The sequence below is a fragment of the Notolepis coatsorum genome (genome assembly GCF_963971535.1).
Source record: "Notolepis coatsorum genome assembly, chromosome: 3".
NCBI classification, from domain to species: domain Eukaryota; kingdom Metazoa; phylum Chordata; class Actinopteri; order Aulopiformes; family Paralepididae; genus Notolepis; species Notolepis coatsorum.
In genome coordinates this window covers 82,429,459-82,450,655 of record NC_140167.1, presented here as the reverse complement: position 1 = coordinate 82,450,655, position 21,197 = coordinate 82,429,459, and the positions used below count along the sequence as shown (strand labels likewise).

Sequence of the window (21,197 nt, the reverse complement as noted above, 5' to 3'; positions counted from 1 at the left end):
TTTTAGCTTCTCTCATTAATTCCAGCCTGACGTCTGAGCGGAATATTACCCATTCAGTCTGTGATTCTGTGTCATAGCCGGGTCATTCCGATGTTTGTTATTGTAAAAAAACATGACATCAAATAATATCTTAAGTCTCGGACCGTATTACTGCCACTCGCTAGACTAACACTGACGAACGAGGTCCCATTAACGTCATTACCTTCAAGTAGGCCGCTGCCAAGTACAGCTCTGTGTAAAGTTAAACACACACAGGGGAAATACCTTGTAGAATTGGGTGAAATAGTCGGACGTTAGTTAAAAACATGCGAGGGGCGCTTGGTTTGTGTCATCTGGCAGTTGTGTCCACTTTTGAGGCTGTTTTAAAGGCACACGCCAACATTATTGGAAATACACTTACCATCTTCTCCAGAGTCAGACAGGAAGATAGACACCAATTTCCTCTCTGTGCGTTCAGCAAAAAGCTATCCGGCGGCAAGCTAGCCTAGCTTGGCACAAATTATTGGAAGTGGATATGGACAAAAACACCTCTCCCAGAGTTTTGAGCTAGCCTAGTGGTCCGTATCCGCTTCCATTCTTTTGATAATTTGTTTCTAAACATTTCAGTGTTTAGAATTGTTACAATAATTTAATTAATTAATTTAATGTTTTTTTCCAACAAACTTTATTAACACTTTTATTTATAATACGGATAATATTTTGCAGCGCCAAAGGGTGTTACTGGGTTCATGAGTCAATCTATAGTGTGTGTTGTGGTTGATAACAGTGTTCAACAGAATGTAGACTAGGAGAAGTAAGGAGGGTCATTGTTGTGGGTTGTTGCTGCTGGTACTGCCTCTAACTTGGAAGGAATAATATCCACATGGAACTTGAATGAACATTTCTCATCGAGCCACAAGCCAAGATATTTATACTCAGTGACTCACTCAATGTTAGAACCGCTTACAGTAGATAACAGTCAACTGATGTTTGTTACCGTTAGGTTATGGCTATAACCAAGTTCTGTTAGTTAGGGGTGACGCTTGGCATCACCTACTGCACTCCCTCGCGTACGTGCACGCGTACTGAATAACATTCCACAAATATACCTTTAATACCAGTATTAGTCTGACCACACCCCTCATCAGCTTACCTTCATAAGCAGGTGTGTGGTCACCTGCTCTCCTCCTTCCCAAGCTTTCACCACAAGGTGAGGTCAAGGGCTGCAGCGGCCGTCTGATGCCAAGCGTCACCCCTAACTAACAGAACTTGGTTATAGCCATAACCTAACGTTCTGTTTCGTTAAGGGGCTCTGCTTGGCATCACCTACTGCACAAGGGAGGCCAAGCGGAGCCGCTGGCTGACAAATACACCCCGCTGACAGCCCCCCACAACCATCAGAACAGGGAGGGCCGAGCCCCCCCGACCCCCCCCTATGGAGGGCATCCCCCCTATTAGGGGCTTCACGGGAGGGCGACGGACCCGACCGTGCGAAGAGGCACTCAAGCAACCCAACGCACAGGGTGAGCAGACCGTGGCTTGACCCCACGACTACACCCACGCACAACCCGCATGCCACCCGGGAACGAACGTAGGAACAACCTCGTCACTGCCCCCAGAATCACGGGGTCAAGGGCAAACCCAACCCCGTGGCAAGGCCGTAGCAGCGGAGCGCGAAGGAAGACCCAGACCCACCAAAAGGACTGGACTCCCTGGAATGGGGGCCCGGAGAAGTCCATGATGCCAGCATCAAGACCTCACCAGGGGGGCACCTAGTGACCCCGCCCCCCACATCGCCAGCGTATTCGGACAAAGGCCCCTCAGCCGAGCGGGCCCTGTCCTCCCCAACAGCACACCGCCTGGAACACAGGCCCTGCAACAGGCAGACAGCATGGTCATAACACACAAGCGTTAACCAACGGAAGCAGGCAGTGCACCGGGGAAAAAGACCAGGCAACAAGCTGTCAACCCAAGCCTGGAAACTGCGGACGAGGCAGGCGCCAGAAAGGACAGCTGAAAACAGCCGCCCCGGCGGAAGGGGCGTATGCTGGCGTTATCGCATAACCAAGCTTTCAAACAGCACGTCAGAAGTGGGATCCGTAGACCACTCGGCCCCTGACAGCTGCCCACAGAAAAAGCCCATACGATCGGCAGACGTCATGAACGTGCAGGGGCACCCTCAACCGGAGAACCGGGAGTTGACACTGCAGCAACACACCAGAGAACCAACCACCCAGGCATCACCCCATGCAACGGTTGGTCCCATAACCCCTCAGGAAAGAAACCCCAAAACTCATCTGCGGCACCGCCGCAGCCCGCGTTCCGGTTCCCAACAGGGCTATCCCGGGCCTACGGGTCAACAAGCATCACCCCGGACCGGGCCCGGTGATACGGGGAGCACAGGGTCCCCCGAGGAGGTTAAAACCACCCAACAGGCTCCTCAGCGCCAAAACGCAAGAGAAGAGCGTAAAAAATGGAAGACCAGCCCCAGCACCCCGCACTCGGTATTCCCAGGAGGTCACCCAACCAAGTACCAACCAAGACCAACCCGTACAGCGGCCGAGATCCGACGAGATCGGACGCGTACAGGTCGGCACGGCCGTAAGCCATTACGACAGTGCAGAATACAACGCACCCAACAAGGGTCCCATAACGCTCAACCCTGTGACACCCGGATCGACCTAGCATTTTTCCCCCTGAAAAAACCCCAAGTCCCTCAGGGTACCAGAACAGCAGATCTGCATCCCCAGCGGACAACGGGTGCAACTGATCTGGACCGGCGCGACCAGAACCAGTCCCGTGCCCTAATCACGCCGACCTGCCAACCCCAGGAGAAGGGGCAGATATGCGCGTTTGATCCCAACACAAAAAAGAAGGCGCCACCCAGACGTGTCGGTATGAACCGCGTCCGGTGGCCCACCCCTAGGGCGTGAGACCCTTCCCCATATGTCCAGACCCATTCCGTCATCATCCCCTGACATGAACGGGAACCCATCGGCCCTCGCAGGAATGGGAGTGGCTGGCTCTGCGCTGACATGGCTGTCATCATACCTCAATGACCGCTCCTACCAAGTGTCATGGAGAGGGACCCTGTCGGCCACCCGCCCCCTGCGGACGGGTGTCCCCCAGGGCTCGGTTTTAGGACCCCTTCTCTTCTCCCTCTACACTAAATCACTGGGTAACATTATCACGTCTCATGGCTTCTCCTACCATTGTTATGCCGACGATACTCAACTCTTCCTCTCCTTCCCTCCCTCAGATATCCACGTCTCTGAGCGGATCTCGGCCTGTCTGTCCGACATCTCAGCCTGGATGACGTCCAACCACCTCAAACTGAACCTAAGCAAAACAGAATTGCTCCACCTGCCGGCCAAATCCTCCCCCCTAACCGACCTTTCAATCACAGTCGAGAATACAGTTGTGACTGCGTCCCCGACCGCCAAGAACCTTGGTGTTGTCCTCGACGACCAGTTGAACTTCTCTGCTCACATCGCAGCGACGACCAGAACCTGCCGATTCCTCCTGAGCAACGTCAGAAGGATACGCCCCTTCCTGACAAAAGAAGCCACCCAACTCCTCGTCCAATCAACAGTCATCTCCCGCCTCGACTACTGCAATGCACTGCTCGCTGGCCTCCCGGCCACTGCCACTAAGCCTCTTCAACTCATTCAGAACGCAGCGGGCCGCCTGATCTCAAACCTACCGAAGTCGGCCCATGTCACCCCACTTCTTAGGGACCTGCACTGGCTCCCCATTGCTGCACGAATCCGCTTCAAGGCCCTCGACCTAGCATACCGTGCGGCAAAGGGAACCGCTCCCGCCTACCTCCGGTCAATGGTCTCAACTACACACCCTCAAGACCCCTACGCTCTGCATCTTCTGGCCGCCTCAGACCTACTCCTATCCAAGCTCCGGGAGGGTCATCAAAGAGAAGTCGCCTATTCTCAGTCCTTGCCCCACAATGGTGGAATGAACTACCCACCCCAGTTAGGACAGCCGAATCACGTCCAATCTTTCGCCGTCGACTAAAGACGCACTTCTTCAACCATTATCTGAATTAAAAAAAAAAAAAAAAACAATAAAAAAATCTAACCCTAACTAACCGTACTGTCATGCACTTGTCCTAATAAACTAACCTACACTGTAGCACTCAACACTTTGATGAACATTGTTGCTCAGCTGATAGAGTTGTGCCCTTCCTGATGGCTTGTCGTACAGAACTTGTAAGTCGCTTTGGATAAAAGCGTCAGCTAAATGACTAAATGTAAATGTAAACACACAGGATGTCGGAAGAGGAAAAACCCCCATCCCAATTGCTCCATAAAAACGCTGTTTCACCCAAGCAAACAAGGCGCGCCAGTCAGCCAATGGCCCAAAAGCACATCCTGAGCCAGCACTATGTGTGCGTTTGGACATACCCACATCAACAATAGGCCGTTTAGACCACCATATTGAATCCCCAAGACGCCCAGGGAAACGACAAGAGGGGCGAGATGCAATCAACTCCATGAATGAATGAATGAAAAAATTTACCCAACAGACTGCAGTACAGGAATACACACAAAAAGAATAAGGGGAGGCAGACCTGAGAAAGACGTTAGTCTTGTTTCCATCAGGGACCCTCATTTCCAATCCATCAAGACACATTCAACTCTTTATAAAAATAAAGAAAAGGCATCACCCGTATGACCCAACTGCACAGCTGGGAGTAAAAACCCTGTTTTTCACATGATTTTAATCCAGTCACTCCTTTTAATCAGAGTGTAAGACCAGACCCTCCCAGAAACACCTTCCCACATGAGACTATGGTCAAGAAAAAAGATATGTAAACTGTGAGACACGTGACCAATAGACTCAAGTTTGACACATAAACCGGGCGCAGCAGGCCTGTAAGCCCTGCGCCCAACCTCGACATCTTTAAGACACCAGCTCATGGAAGGCGTCGCCATAGCAACAACGCTACAACGGGCGGGGAAAACCCACCGGATCCTGTCATAACAGGAGTCGGTAGAATACCCCTTCCCCCCCCCCCCCCCCCCCCCCTGTCAAGCACTGGCTTGGCCCTGACTGGCTCAGCAGAAAAGATCAAAAATCCCCTAAACCAATCAAGTGGGAAAAAGGAGGGGTTTATTCGACACCCCCTCCCGAAAACACACCCTTTATCCCTACACACAGAAACACAACCGTAGCCATCTTGAAAAACCTCCGGTAGAAAACAATGCATAGCATAAGCTAATACAATGCCTGCTACCCACAAAAAGTGTAAAAGGTTTTACAACAAAACACAAGTCGCCTGTGCGTGAATCCCATACCCGTTGCCTATGTCATACATAGGAAAAAACGCCGAACGAGAGTAACGGCTAGGCCGTGAAAAGTGTGCGTACGAGCATTACTGCAACTAACAACACAGCATTGTGAAAACACATATACTTAGTTAAAGCAATGGAATAACACCAGTTCTAATTGCATGTGGAGCATCAAGCTAAATAGAACCTATTACCGAGTGTAAGTTGCAGATCTTGCTTAACCTCGTAACACAACACAACTCACCCCCCAACGTAAACAGGGTAGATTCATATATACACAACCCCACCATATGATTTGTATGAAGAAACACACAGTTTGTTCGGCCAAAACACAGTCCCCCTTATGTCGGGGAACTTTTTTTATTAAAAACTAATAAAGTGTAAGGCACAATATCATAGAGGGGCCGGGAAGGGTGTAGGAGAGGGGATACAGAGGGGAAAAAGTCACTCCTAACGGCGTCTGCCACCTCGCGCCGCTCGAGTCTTGCCACCCCGGGGAGCCCCGGAGGGACGGTAGGTTACAGTCTGCTGGACACGACGTTCCCTACCGTCTCCTCCGGTCTGGGATGGGCCGGCGGTGGCCGAAGCGCCGTTTCGTCCCCTGGCCCTCTTGGCAGGGCCAGCAGCGGCGGCGGAGGCAGTGGTAGCGGCGACGGAGACAGCTCGACGTCGCGGAAGCCTTCTGCCCCCACCGGCAAGGACGGGAGGCGGAAAATGGGGTTGGAGGATGGATCTCTCCTCTGCCATTTCTCTGCATGTTGAGGTCATCAATTGCAGGGCCTTCCCGAACAGGCCAGCGTCGGAGAGGGCGGCCGTCAGAAGAGGCGCTCTCTTCTTCTCTGGCACACGGGCCTGCTCCAGCCAAAGGTGACGCTGGCCCAGGGTGGCCAGGGCGCGCACTTTCCCCATGGCTATGGCCAGCACCTGGGAAAGGTGCAGGACAGCTCCCGCAGCCTGGGTGATCTGATCGCATTTTACCTCGTTCAGATCCGTGCCGCCCGTCATTATCCCCGATACAAATCTAGCCAGGTGGGCGATGTTAGACGCCGCAGCCAGCGATTGTGTACCAGCGATGAATGACTGGTCACCCCAATAAGCCAATCGCCTAGCCGACTTCCCCTGGAGGACCGGCTTGCATAGGGGTTCCCACACCATATCCGGACAGAGGAGCGCGGCCATCGGATTGTCAAGCCGAGGCACGCCCTCCCCCATACCTTTGACTAACCCCGACACCCGCGTAACTGGTACGTAGGCGGGAGTTAGTCCCATGATGTTGGACACCGCCTGACCCCGACGAACATAGGCCCCCATCGATGGGAAAAATGGGTAGACAACGTCCACCCCTCTCACTGGGGGACGCTGCCAGGGATGGCCTATGAGGTCATCAGGGACAGGTGCAGGCAATGGCAGCGGCAGCGGCACACCGTTTGCGGTGGCGGCTACCGCCATGAGCTCGGGAAACAAGGCCCGCAGTTCCCCCTGCGAACCTTCCTCCACCGACCCCGCATCCCTCGCATACAGCAGGCTGCGACTGGTCAAGGAGCCACAATCCGATGCGGCCGACAGTAGGGCATCCTGCTGATGAGGCCAAGGTGGTTCCTCGACATCCTCGAACAAGGCGCCCCATGGAGCCATTTCTCCCCCCTCCGGGGTCTCCGGAGGAGGGATACTCTCCTCCACGGGACCATCATACAAGAATCCGTCCGCCTCTTCCATGAAGTCCTCAGTTTCCATCAGAAATCCAGAGTCGGACGCATCCCCGCTGGTCTCCAGCAACTCCCCAAACCCAGGCCGTTCGCGTCTGCACGCCACCATCTTGCGACGCGAGCGAGCAGACGCGAAAAGTTTGCGTCGCAAATCCTCCGGCTCCAAAACAATCCCCCGTTCATCAACGGGCGATTCCCCAGAACCAGAGGAACCAGAGTCGAGATCAGGCCATCGCCGGAGCGACGGCACCGAACCCTCGGCTCGTCGGTGAGGAAAACTATCCACCGGCAGTCTCCCGGGCTGGGTCGGCAACCACGAGAGTGGCAACAGCCCAGCACCGAAGCGCACGACGAAGGCGGGAATGGAGAACCGGTGGTGAAGAGTAGGTCTAGCGGGTCTACTCTCCGCGGAATACATTATGACCCAAACCTTTTCTTATACAACAAAGTGAGAGAAGAAAAGATTAAGCACAATGTAAACCAGTCACAACTCTTTTCAACTAACAACACGTCAAGTGGGGTACTACCGAAGGCACTTCCTTGTGGTGAAAGCGAGAAGGAGGAGAGCAGGTGACCACACACCTGCTTATGAAGGTAAGCTGATGAGGGGTGTGGTCAGACTAATACTGGTATTAAAGGTATATTTGTAGAATGTTATTCAGTACGCGTGCACGTACGCGAGGGAGTGCAGTAGGTGATGCCAAGCAGAGCCCCTTAACGAAACAGAACTTTGGTTTCCCCAGGCTACACTCTGATGTCACCAACAGTCTACTGATGTTTGTTACCTTTGGTTTCCCCAGGCTACACTCTGATGTCACCAACACTCCAACAGTCTACTGATGTTTGTTACCTTTGGTTTCCCCAGGCTACACTCTGATGTCACCAACACTCCAACAGTCAACTGATGTTTGTTACCTTTGGTTTCCCCAGGCTACACTCTGATGTCACCAACACTCCAACAGTCTACTGATGTTTGTTACCTTTGGTTTCCCAGGCTACACTCTGATGTCACCAACAGTCTACTGATGTTTGTTACCTTTGGTTTCCCCAGGCTACACTCTGATGTCACCAACAGTCTACTGATGTTTGTTACCTTTGGTTTCCCAGGCTACACTCTGATGTCACCAACAGTCTACTGATGTTTGTTACCTTTTGGTTTCCCAGGCTACACTCTGATGCATCCGTCTCTGACACGCCCCTACCTGATGACGGAGCCTCCACTCCACACCGACATCATCCACTACGAGAACATCCCTGGGTTCCCTGCCGTCCGCCATAACATCCTCAGGTGAGAAGAGGAGGAGGAAGGAGGCGGATCTTTTTTTTGGTTTTCTTGTTGGAACTCTACATTTAGTTATTTATATTTTATATAGTGTAATATCTGCACACTGCACACGTTGTTAGCATTGTATTATAGTCATCTTGCTGTTATTTAATTTTATTCTATGCTATTTGTATTTTTGTTTAATGGCTGTCAAAGTTAACGCTGTATTAACACGTTAACGCACGATTCTATTAACGCCACTATTTTTTTTAACTCACGATTAACTTTTTAGAAATTATTATATATAGCTTTTTATATATATATATATTTTTACTAGACTTCACTCGGGTGTATTATTGATTATCTGAAGGAAAAAAAATTTATGCGATTAATCGCGAGTTAACTATAGACAATCATGCGATTAATCAGATTAAATATTTTAATCGATTGACAGCACTTTATATTCTATTGAATGCTGTTACGGTCGAAGAACCACAACAAAGGGAATTTCACTCTTTTTTAGCTGTAAAAGGTACAGAATGATGTGACAATAAAAGGAATCTGAAGGGATAGTTCGGTAGAGTCCTTTCTCAGCACTCCGTGCAGCTCCTCATGCTACAGTAGCTCCAGACAGTTAGCACTCTGTGCAGCTCCTCATGCTACAGTAGCTCCAGACAGTTAGCACTCTGTGCAGCTCCTCATGCTACAGTAGCTCCAGACAGTTAGCGCTCCGTGCAGCTCCTCATGCTACAGTAGCTCCAGACAGTTAGCACTCCGTGCAGCTCCTCATGCTACAGTAGCTCCAGACAGTTAGCACTCCGTGCAGCTCCTCATGCTACAGTACCTCCAGACAGTTAGCACTCCGTGCAGCTCCTCATGCTACAGTAGCTCCAGACAGTTAGCACTCCGTGCAGCTCCTCATGCTACAGTAGCTCCAGACAGTTAGCACTCCGTGCAGCTCCTCATGCTACAGTAGCTCCAGACAGTTAGCACTCCGTGCAGCTCCTCATGCTACAGTAGCTCCAGACAGTTAGCACTCCGTGCAGCTCCTCATGCTACAGTAGCTCCAGACAGTTAGCACTCCGTGCAGCTCCTCATGCTACAGTAGCTCCAGACAGTTAGCACTCCGTGCAGCTCCTCATGCTACAGTAGCTCCAGACAGTTAGCACTCCGTGCAGCTCCTCATGCTACAGTAGCTCCAGACAGTTAGCGCTCCGTGCAGCTCCTCATGCTACAGTAGCTCCAGACAGTTAGCACTCCGTGCAGCTCCTCATGCTACAGTAGCTCCAGACAGTTAGCACTCCGTGCAGCTCCTCATGCTACAGTAGCTCCAGACAGTTAGCCACAAACCAATGCATAGTCAATGGGATCGAGCTCCTGTCTGTACAAGCCGACTGAAGCTCACTGAAGTCTGCTTTTATTTGTACTGTGGAGTAGATTTCAGTGCTGAGAAAGTTCCAAAGACAGACCACGGAATCTGTTTGTGTAGTTTATTTACATATAAAGTTCCTCAAAGAACTGTCCTGTGTGTCTCTTATCTTATTATTTGACGATTTACAAACTCGTTTTCTGAAATTGTACGATGAGTTTTAAACGGGCTTTGTGCTGAAACTGGCGTTCCGGTGTTTTCATTCCGTCTGTTTGTTTTCCCAGCCTGCCCCTGGGTAGTCAGGTGATCGCTGTACCGGTCAACTCCTCCCTCTCCTGGCACACCAACCGCCTCCGCAACCCCAGCAAGGACGCCTACAACGTCAGCTACGCATGGAAACTGGTAGGCTACCCTGTAGGCCTCCTGTGTGCCTGCAAGCACTCAAACTCACTGACTGTAAATCAAATCAAATCAAATTTATTTGTAAAGCCCGAAATCACAAGGTAATGCCTCCCATGGGCTGTGCAAGTCTTCTTTAAACAAGTCGAGAAGAAACATCACAATAGATCAAGAACTAAAATCGAGCGCTGGTATGAAAATAAGATGAAGGCTAAATGTTAAGGCTCGGAGCTCAAAATATCAGAGTCATATGTGTCTGGTTACAGCGCTGTGTGCCAGAACTCGGCCGTCGGCAATTCCCCTGAGATTTGGATGAATGTATGTATTCCGCTCCGATCCATTTGAAGTATGAAGATCGAGGAGATCGCACCACCTTGGCCATCACCACGAGACATCCACTCACAGAGAGACAGGGAAAGGGGTTACAGAGTTCCCGTGTTTGTAGTGGGCGGACATAGGAGCAATAAATACATGTAATAAGCATATATATGAGTAGAATAGAATAGAAGTACTTAGCCCAGCAATGAAGTAGAGCAGGCATGGTTTAGACGTTGTATATCTGTGTATCTCTCCCTGCAAGCCTGCAAGCACTCGAACACACTGACCTGCAAGCACTCCAACACACTGACCTGCAAGCACTCAAACACACTGACCTGCAAGCACTCAAACACACTGACCTGCAAGCACTCAAACACACTCTCCCTGTGTCTCCTGTGTCTCTCCTGTGTGTCTCCTGTGTGTCTCCTGTGTGTCTCCTGTGTGTCTCTCCTGTGTGTCTCTCCTGTGTGTCTCTCCTGTGTCTCTCCTGTGTGTCTCCTGTGTGTCTCCTGTGTGTCTCCTGTGTCTCCTGTGTGTCTCCTGTGTGTCTCTCCTGTGTGTCTCCTGTGTGTCTCTCCTGTGTCTCCTGTGTCTCTCCTGTGTGTCTCCTGTGTGTCTCTCCTGTGTGTCTCCTGTGTGTCTCCTGTGTGTCTCTCTTGTGTGTCTCCTGTGTGTCTCTCCTGTGTGTCTCCTGTGTGTCTCCTGTGTGTCTCTCCTGTGTGTCTCTCCTGTGTGTCTCTCCTGTGTGTCTCCTGTGTCTCTCCCTGTGTCTCTCCTGTGTGTCTCTCCTGTGTGTCTCCTGTGTGTCTCCTGTGTGTCTCTCCTGTGTGTCTCTCCTGTGTCTCTCCTGTGTCTCTCCCTGTGTGTCTCTCCTGTGTGTCTCCTGTGTTTCTCCTGTGTGTCTCCTGTGTGTCTCTCCTGTGTCTCTCCTGTGTCTCTCCTGTGTCTCTCCTGTGTCTCTCCTGTGTGTCTCTCCTGTGTGTCTCTCCTGTGTCTCTCCTGTGTGTCTCCTGTGTCTCTCCTGTGTGTCTCCTGTGTGTCTCTCCTGTGTGTCTCTCCTGTGTGTCTCCTGTGTCTCTCCTGTGTGTCTCTCCTGTGTGTCTCTCCTGTGTGTCTCTCCTGTGTGTCTCTCCTGTGTCTCTCCTGTGTGTCTCTCCTGTGTCTCCTGTGTCTCTCCTGTGTCTCTCCTGTGTGTCTCTCCTGTGTCTCTCCTGTGTGTCTCTCCTGTGTGTCTCTCCTGTGTCTCTCCTGTGTGTCTCTCCTGTGTGTCTCTCCTGTGTGTCTCCTGTGTGTCTCTCCTGTGTGTGTCTCCTGTGTGTCTCCTGTGTGTCTCCTGTGTCTCTCCTGTGTGTCTCTCCTCTGTCTCTCCCTGTGTGTCTCTCCTCTGTGTCTCCTGTGTGTCTCCTGTGTCTCTCCTGTGTGTCTCCTGTGTGTCTCTCCCTGTGTGTCTCTCCTGTGTGTCCTGTGTGTCTCCTGTGTGTCTCTCCTGTGTGTCTCTCCTGTGTGTCTCTCCTGTGTGTCTCCTGTGTCTCTCCTGTGTGTCTCTCCTGTGTGTCTCCTGTGTGTCTCTCCTGTGTGTCTCCTGTGTCTCTCCCTGTGTGTCTCTCCTCTGTCTCTCCTGTGTCTCCTGTGTCTCTCCTGTGTGTCTCTCTTGTGTGTCACTAACAGCTAACTGTCTCATGTCTTCTGTCTCTCCTGAACTACTGTAACTGTCTCATGTCTTCTGTCTCTCCTGAACTACTGTAACTGTCTCATGTCTTCTGTCTCTCCTGAACTACTGTAACTGTCTCATGTCTTCTGTCTCTCCTGAACTAACTCTCATGTCTTCTCTCTGTCCTGAACTAACTGTCTCATGTCTTCTGTCTCTCCTGAACTAACTCTCATGTCTTCTGTCTGTCCTGAACTAACTGTATCATGTCTTCTGTCTCTCCTGAACTAACTGTCTCATGTCTTCTGTCTCTCCTGAACTAACTCTCATGTCTTCTGTCTCTCCTGAACCAACTGTCTCATGTCTTCTGTCTCTCCTGAACTAACTGTCTCATGTCTTCTGTCTCTCCTGAACTAACTGTCTCATGTCTTCTGTCCGTCCTGAACCAACTGTCTCATGTCTTCTGTCTGTCCTGAACCAACTGTCTCATGTCTTCTGTCTGTCCTGAACCAACGGTGTCATGAAACGATAGTTCTCAGTCGCGCTCTCATCCCAATTAAAGCTGAGACAGAGTTATTATTATGTATGAAATGTGTCGGTAACAACATGAGGATATCCCAGGTGTTTATTAGAGGTTTTACGGTAACAACATGAATACATCCCAGGCCACTTTAAAAGACGAGGAGAGTTTATTAGGAGATGTACGGTATGTGGATGAAGACCATGCCAGTGGCTCCACATCCCGGCGCCAACATTTATCTCCTCGGCAGAGGAGCCAAAGACCTCTTACACATAAAACACTGGCTGAGACAACTGATACTAAACACACAGAGAGAGAGGGAGGGGGGGAGAAAGAGGTGGATAGAGAGAGAGAGGGGGGGGGGGGGGTGGAGAGAAAGAGAGGGGGAGGGAGAGGTGGATAGAGAGAGAGGGGGGGGGTGGAGAGAAAGAGAGGGGGAGGGAGGGAGAGGTGGACAGAGAGAGAGGCTCCTACGTAGCTTCTACGTAGCCAATCCAGAAGCCTCAGCTTTTCCTAAGCAGTTATTTCCTAAATGTACAAGGTTACAGTAAAGGTCAAATGAGTGGTTTCGTAACCGAAAGGCCGCCGGTTTGAGTCCCCAGACGGACCTAGAGGGAGTAACTCTGTCCTCTCTCAACACCTGCCTCCACAATGCCCCTGAGCAAGGCACTTACTCTGCTCAGTGGCCAACAGTGTCAGGCTGCGGTCGTACTGGGAACTCCCAGGAGAGCAACTATGCTCAGTCAGCCTACTCTGAGTAAATAAAGGTCAAATAAATATGAGTTTAACCTCTCCTCTCCTCTCCTCTCCTCCTCTCCTCTCCTCTCCTCTCCTCTCCTCTCCTCTCCTCTCCTCTCCTCTCCTCTCCTCTCCTCTCCTCTCCTCTCCTCTCCTCTCCTCTCCTCTCCTCTCCTCTCTCCTCTTCTCTCCTCTCTTCTCTTCTCTATCCTCTTCTCCTCTCCACCTCTCCTTCTCTCCTCTTCTCTCTCTCCTCTTCTCTCTTCTCCTCTCCTCTCCACCTCTCCTTTTCTCTCCTCTCCACCTCTCCTCTTATTTCCTCTCCACTCCACTCCTCTCCTCTCCTCTCCTCTCCACCTCTCATCTCCTATCCTCTTCTCTCCTCTCCACATCTCCTCTCCTGTCTCTCTTCTCTCCTCTCCCTTCTCCTCTCCTCTCCCTTCTCCTCTCCTCTCCCTTCTCCTCTCCTGTCCTCTCCTCTCCCTTCTCCTCTCCTCTCCCTTCTCCTCTCCTCTCCTCTCCTCTCCTCTCCTCTCCTCTCCTCTCCTCTCCTCTCCTCTCCTCTCCTCTCCTCTCCTCTCCTCTCCTCTCCTCTCCTCTCAGGTTCAGGACACGTCCTTCATCCTGTGCATTGTCTATGTGCAGCCAGAGATCCCAGTGAAACAGCTGAAGAACCTGAACACAGCTCCCAGCTCCAAGCTATTGTACCACCGGCTGGACCTCCTGGGTCAACCCAGCTCCTGTCTCCACTTCAAACAGCTGGCCACTGTCGGTGAGACACAGTCACTGCAGAGACCGGGACAGCAAACAACTAATAATAATTAATATTATTTATAGAGCACTTTAAAATATAATGCAGTCTCAAGTAATAATAATAATAATAATAATTAATATTATTTAAAGAGCACACTTTAAAAAATACAATGTAGTCTCGAGTAAAGAATGTTAATAATTATTAATATTCTTTATAGAGCACACTTTAAAATACAATGTACTAGGGCTGGGCGATATGGCCTAAATATGATATCACGATATTTTCTGACCTTTCGGCGATACACGATACGCATCACGATGTTTTTCTTTTTTTCCCCCAAACAATTCATTATGAGGCTTACCAAGACAGTATTTGAGTTTGCAAGCTAACATTAAAGACAAAATAAAATACCCATGCATTTAGCATTTTTATATTATATATTAGATTTAGATTATTGGATTATTAGATTATATATTGCATATATTTAGCAATGAGATATTATATGATTTAGATACGAAATATGATGAATTGAAAATGGGGGACCCTGATGTAAACAAGACGAAAGTCTTTCTCTGGTCTGCATCCTCCAGTCCACTGTTGACTGTTGTTGTATTGAGCTGTACTGTATTGTACCTATGCTGCAATCTGTTAATAACGTTTATATTCATTCAGTCGGCAAACAGAATCATTTTGATTGACAGTCGCGTCTGCCAATTACGTCACATCGCTTGCACCCGCCCTGCTGTTCTTAGCACCAATCGGCAAGCGCGTTATAATAAAAGCCTTTCCATACATCTGTCTGATTGAAAACGTTATTAACAGACCGCAGAATGGGCACAACGGAGTCAGCACGGGCTGAGATATGAACGACTAATGCTTGCTATATCTAGGTCGACCTCGGTCGTTGCTATGTAAATACGCTGATGTTATTGAAAGTGTAACTATATAACGTCAATGCCACAAAACGAATGCCTTTGTTATCATAAGTAGTAACTTTTGATGCAGTAATGTGTGTGTGGGGCGGCGCTGTTCAAAAGTGTCAACGTGTGGACCAGATTGACGCAACACAAGCCTCTTGGGCAAAACATCACGATATCCACGATACGTTTAAAAAGTGTATCGTTAATGAACTGTACCCGATATTTATATAATATCGTCATATCGCCCAGCCCTACAATGTACTATAGTCTCAAAGTGCTTTAACTTAGCATACTAAATCCAAATATACATCATAATAAAACATTAAAAAGCAGATATATTAAAACAATAGAATGGCCAAGGAAAGCACATTAGTAGAACACATCAGGGCCCTAGAGAAGAGCGCTGTGGGAGAGATGTGTCTTGAGTCTGGAACAGTAATGGAGTCTCTAGAGAAGAGCGCTGTGGGAGAGATGTGTCTTGAGTCTGGAACAGTAATGGAGTCTCTAGAGAAGAGCGCTGTGGGAGAGATGTGTCTTCAGTCTGGAACAGTAATGGAGTCTCTAGAGAAGAGCGCTGTGGGAGAGATGTGTCTTCAGTCTGGAACAGTAATGGAGTCTCTAGAGAAGAGCGCTGTGGGAGAGATGTGTCTTCAGTCTGGAACAGTAATGGAGTCTCTAGAGAAGAGCGCTGTGGGAGAGATGTGTCTTCAGTCTGGAACAGTAATGGAGTCTAGAGAAGAGCGCTGTGGGAGAGATGTGTCTTGAGTCTGGAACAGTAATGGAGTCTCTAGAGAAGAGCGCTGTGGGAGAGATGTGTCTTCAGTCTGGAACAGTAATGGAGTCTCTAGAGAAGAGCGCTGTGGGAGAGATGTGTCTTCAGTCTGGAACAGTAATGGAGTCTAGAGAAGAGCGCTGTGGGAGAGATGTGTCTTCAGTCTGGAACAGTAATGGAGTCTCTAGAGAAGAGCGCTGTGGGAGAGATGTGTCTTGAGTCTGGAACAGTAATGGAGTCTCTAGAGAAGAGCGCTGTGGGAGAGATGTGTCTTCAGTCTGGAACAGTAATGGAGTCTCTAGAGAAGAGCGCTGTGGGAGAGATGTGTCTTCAGTCTGGAACAGTAATGGAGTCTCTAGAGAAGAGCGCTGTGGGAGAGATGTGTCTTCAGTCTGGAACAGTAATGGAGTCTCTAGAGAAGAGCGCTGTGGGAGAGATGTGTCTTCAGTCTGGAACAGTAATGGAGTCTAGAGAAGAGCGCTGTGGGAGAGATGTGTCTTGAGTCTGGAACAGTAATGGAGTCTAGAGAAGAGCGCTGTGGGAGAGATGTGTCTTGAGTCTGGAACAGTAATGGAGTCTAGAGAAGAGCGCTGTGGGAGAGATGTGTCTTCAGTCTGGAACAGTAATGGAGTCTAGAGAAGAGCGCTGTGGGAGAGATGTGTCTTGAGTCTGGAACAGTAATGGAGTCTAGAGAAGAGCGCTGTGGGAGAGATGTGTCTTGAGTCTGGAACAGTAATGGAGTCTAGAGAAGAGCGCTGTGGGAGAGATGTGTCTTCAGTCTGGAACAGTAATGGAGTCTCTAGAGAAGAGCGCTGTGGGAGAGATGTGTCTTCAGTCTGGAACAGTAATGGAGTCTCTTGTCTCTGTGACTGAACTGGCATTACCAATTTAAAGGGAAAATCCACCGTTTGAGTTGTGAAAAAGCACCAGAGAGACAAGACTCTAGTGATCATGTAATCAAAAGACTGATCCTGGAGCTGCTTAATAGTGGAACAACTCCTAGGACACTATGACAGTAACCATGGTGATTTAACTCCCAGGACACTATGACAGTGACCATGGTGATTTAACTCTTAGGACACTATGACAGTAACCATGGTGATTTAACTCCCAGGACACTATGACAGTGACCATGGTGATTTAACTCCCAGGACACTATGACAGTGACCATGGTGATTTAACTCTTAGGACACTATGACAGTGACCATGGTGATTTAACTCCTAGGACACTATGACAGTGACCATGGTGATTTAACTCCTAGGACACTATGACAGTAACCATGGTGATTTAACTCCTAGGACACTATGACAGTAACCATGGTGATTTAACTCCCAGGACACTATGACAGTAACCATGGTGATTAACTCTTAGGACACTATGACAGTAACCATGGTGATTATACTGCAATATGGGTACATTTTCTGATTCAGAGCTGTAAGCCCTATATTTGAATAAAACCCAAATAAGATTTGAGTTCACAAAATCTGTTACTAATTCATTGTCAGTGGACCGACTCCAAAACATGTCACTTAATGCTCTGATTTCCAGCTCAGAGAAACAGTTGTTTACACTCTATGTTTATTGTTTATAGATATTGACTGAACTGTCCAAGATCATTGGAATAGAACAATGCACGTGGGTTTTCTCTTTAGGAAACAGCTTCACTTCAAAGCCAGTGTACATTAAAAGTGACAGGGAGGTGGAGACGGGTCTGCGTGGGTCTCTGCTTGTGCTGATGTTGTAATGTGTTTAAACAGGGGATTTAATTTGACGGAGCTAAGTGTCTCTTCTACTGTACTCAACCCTCCCCCCTCTCTCTCTCTCTCTCTCTGTGTCTCTATCTGTCTCTCTCTCTCGTCTCTCTCGCTGTCTCTCTCTCTGTATGTCTGTCTGTATATCTCTATATCTCTCTCTGTCTCTCTCTGTCTCTTTCTCTCTCTCTTGTCTCTCTGTCTCTCTCTCTCTCTGTATCTCTGTCTGTATCTCTCTGTCTCTCTCTCTGTATGTCTCTCTCTCTCTCTCTCTCTCTCTCTCTCTCTCTCTCTCTCTGTCTCTCTCTCTCTCTCTCTCTCTCTCTCAGAGTCTCCCACGGTGATGCTGTCTGCAGGTAGTTTCTCCTCCCCCTATGAGCACCTCTCTCAGCCAGAGACCAAGCGCATGGTGGAGCACTACACCGCCTACCTCAGTGACAACACCAGGCTCATAGCTAACCCTGGCCTCAAGGTACTATCTCTCTCTCTATCTCTATCTCTGTCCATTTCTCAGTCTTCAAGACAGGAGTGAGACTATTGCTATCAGTCACATGACGATGTTACATCTCTCTCTGTCTCTCTTTCTGTCTTTCTCTCTCTGTATCTGTCTCGCTCTCTCTCCTGTCTCTCTCTGTCTCTCTGTCTTTCTCTCTCTGTCTCTCTCTCTCGCTCTCTCACCTGTCTGTCTCTCTCTCTGTCTCGCTCTCTCTGTCTCTCTCTCTCTGTCTCTCTCTCTCTCCAGTCTTCTGTGAGGAACGAGGTGATGGCTACCAGTCATGTGACAGACGAGTGGATGAGGCTGATGGAGATGAGTAGTCTCAACTGTTACGTGGTCCGTCGTTACATAGCAACGCCCAATGGGGTGCTCCGGATCTACCCCGGTTCCCTGATGGACAAGGCCTTTGACCCAACCAGGAGACAGTGGTACATTAGTGTCTGTGTGTGTGTGTGTGTGTGTGTGTCTGTGTGTCTGTGTGTGTGTGTGTGTCTATTCATAATGGGCATGTGAATGTATAATGTGTGTTAGGAGCAGGGATGGTTAATATTAATATCTGTTTCATCTGTGTGTCCAGTAGCCCCATAGAGATGTCTGGGTGCATGCTAGCCTAGCTTAGCTTAGCACAAGGACTGGAAGCAGTAGGGGAGCAGCTAGCCCAGCTTGCACAAGGACTGGAAGCAGTAGGGAACAGCTAGCCTAGCTTAGCACAAGGTCTGGAAGCAGTAGGGAACAGCTAGCCTAGCTTAGCACAAGAACTGGAAGCAGTAGGGAACAGCTAGCCTAGCTTAGCACAAGGACTGGAAGCAGTAGGGAACAGCTAGCCTAGCTTAGCACAAGAACTGGAAGCAGTAGGGAACAGCTAGCCTAGCTTAGCACAAGGACTGGAAGCGGTAGGGAACAGCTAGCCTAGCTTAGCACAAGGACTGGAAGCAGTAGGGAGCAGCTAGCCTAGTTTAGCACAAGGACTGGAAGCAGTAGGGAGCAGCTAGCCTAGTTTAGCACAAGGACTGGATTAGCACACGGACTGGAAGCGGTAGGGAGCAGCTAGCCTATATAGCTCTGTCAAAAGTGAAGAAATACAACTTCCAACAACTCCAAAACTGACACACTGAGATTAAATTCATATCAGTCTTCTCAGGAGTGTGTTAGTGGAGTTCTAGAGCGAAGAAAAATAAGATCTCAAAGAGACAGTTGTGCTTTTTGGAACCCTAGTCCTATTCATCACGTATCAGAGATCTGTAGAGTCCTTTCTCTGAACAAGCCTTGCTGTTCCTCATACCAGCTATGGAAAGTCACAATTAATGAAGCCACAAATGAATGCAAAGTCGATGGGGTCGAGCTCCTGTACTGTACTGAAGTTTCTGCTTGCAAGGGCCGACTGACGGAGGAGGGTTGGAGTTCAGTCTAGGAATGTACTGCAGAGATGTTGCACCCAGTCAATGTTCTAAGACCAAAAGAATGGTGATAAATAAACCAACCAAGTGAAAAACAACAACTGAGTTGGTGAGTCTTTAATAGCAGACACTACAGTATTATACAGTAGGTACCGGCATGCTGTAGCTGACCCTGGTCTCTCTCTGACTGTATTGTAATGTTGTATTATAGGTCCCAAACTTTTCAGGCCGGGACCCAGAAAATAAGGCGTCAGAGAGCCGCGGCCCAATGCACATCGTCAGGCTTTTTTTTTTCTTTTTTTTTTTTGCCAGACGGCCGATTTTTTAAGCCAAATATCACTTCAATCCTATTAAGTTGGTTCAAGTTAGTTATTCATTTATATGTGCTATTTATGAGAGGGCTAACTTGTTGCAAAATAATAATGATAATAATAATAGCCTCATTAAAATACTATTGTTGCTTCGGTTGTTTTCAGCGTTTTATGTGCATAATCTGTTATTTAGTTTGAAATGTTCGTTGAAATAAGTCGATTTTTCGTTTTTGTTTATTTATTAAGTTAATATAAAACCATATAGTCACATTTTAGAATACAATAGAATAGAATTTTAGAATACAACTAGAAACACTGTCCTGGCCTGCTTCTAAGTTCAGTGGCCTGACAATTTTTTTTTTTTTTTTTTTTTTTTTATAAATCTTCTCGCGGCCCTCCCGTGGCTGCTCGCGCCCCACCTTTGGGTCGCGACCCCGACTTTGGGAACCACTGCTGTAGCTGACCCTGGTCTCTCTCTGACTGTATTGTTGTGTTGTATTATAGGTACCTGCATGCTGTAGCTAATCCTGGTCTCATCACCTTCACCGGACCCTACCTGGACGTGGGCGGAGCCGGCTATGTGGTCACCATCAGCCACACCATACATGCATCGAGGTAAGACTTTAGTGGACTGGTTAGCAATGTCACCTGGGGGTCTGGAGCGACGCAGGTTTGATTCCCCACTGCCCCCTGGAGTCACTACAATATGTACACGACCACATGAACACACAGAGCGGTCGGAGATGTGCTCCTCTGAACACAAGCCTGATATCTTCTAGGGGTGTAACGGTACACAAAAACCACGGTTCGGTACGTACCTCGGTTTTGAAGTCAAGGTACGGTACGGGTTTTTGGTACAGTGGGGCGAAAGTTTGGCTTTCCATGTTCCACTCAGGGGTGATGTAGTGTGCAGTAACTAATTGTGCTTGTAGGGCTGTCAACGAATATTCTATATTGAAATTAATAATCGACTTGTAAAAAAATATATTATAATAATAATTATATTAGATTGTGAAACAAACAGCCCCCGGCGGGCAGTCGTTAGTGGTTAACGTACTGTTGTATTCGTTCGGTACACAGCCGTTCGGTACGGTACGTTACACACTGGAACGGTTCGGTACGGATATGTGTACCTTTACACCCCTAATATCTTCACCCTGAATTAAATATGAAAATAAAAAGCAACCATTTCTGCAGACTCCTGCTCTCATTTTACAGCCTGAGGAAGAGTACAAGCACACACACACACACACACACACACACACACACACACACACACACACACACACGTCCACACAGACGTCATTGTAGGATGATGCGCTCACTGGTCCCAAACCAGCAACAACACCCTAATCCTATCATACACACACTGTGTGTGGTGTTTGAAATTAACACGATATACATTTCCATTATTGTTTGATCTTCTCCCTCCTTGCTCTCCATCATCTCCCCCTTTACTCTCTCTATTTCTCTCCGTCTCTCTCTACTCCATCCCTTCTCCCTTCTCCCTCCTCCTCTCTCTCCCCTCCCTCTCCTCTTTCCCTCTCT

The 21,197-nt window shown here is 48.8% G+C and overlaps 1 protein-coding gene across 1 annotated transcript in view; it reads left to right on the top strand.

Moving 5' to 3' along the window:
- Positions 1–21,197, top strand: part of cachd1 (cache domain containing 1) — a 286,337-nt gene that overhangs the window by 240,289 nt on the left and 24,851 nt on the right. Inside the window, 6 exon segments of the mRNA XM_084311268.1 lie at positions 8,156–8,279; positions 9,909–10,026; positions 13,851–14,019; positions 17,775–17,917; positions 18,188–18,369; positions 20,154–20,264. Coding sequence (XP_084167394.1) covers positions 8,156–8,279; positions 9,909–10,026; positions 13,851–14,019; positions 17,775–17,917; positions 18,188–18,369; positions 20,154–20,264 — 847 coding nt within the window.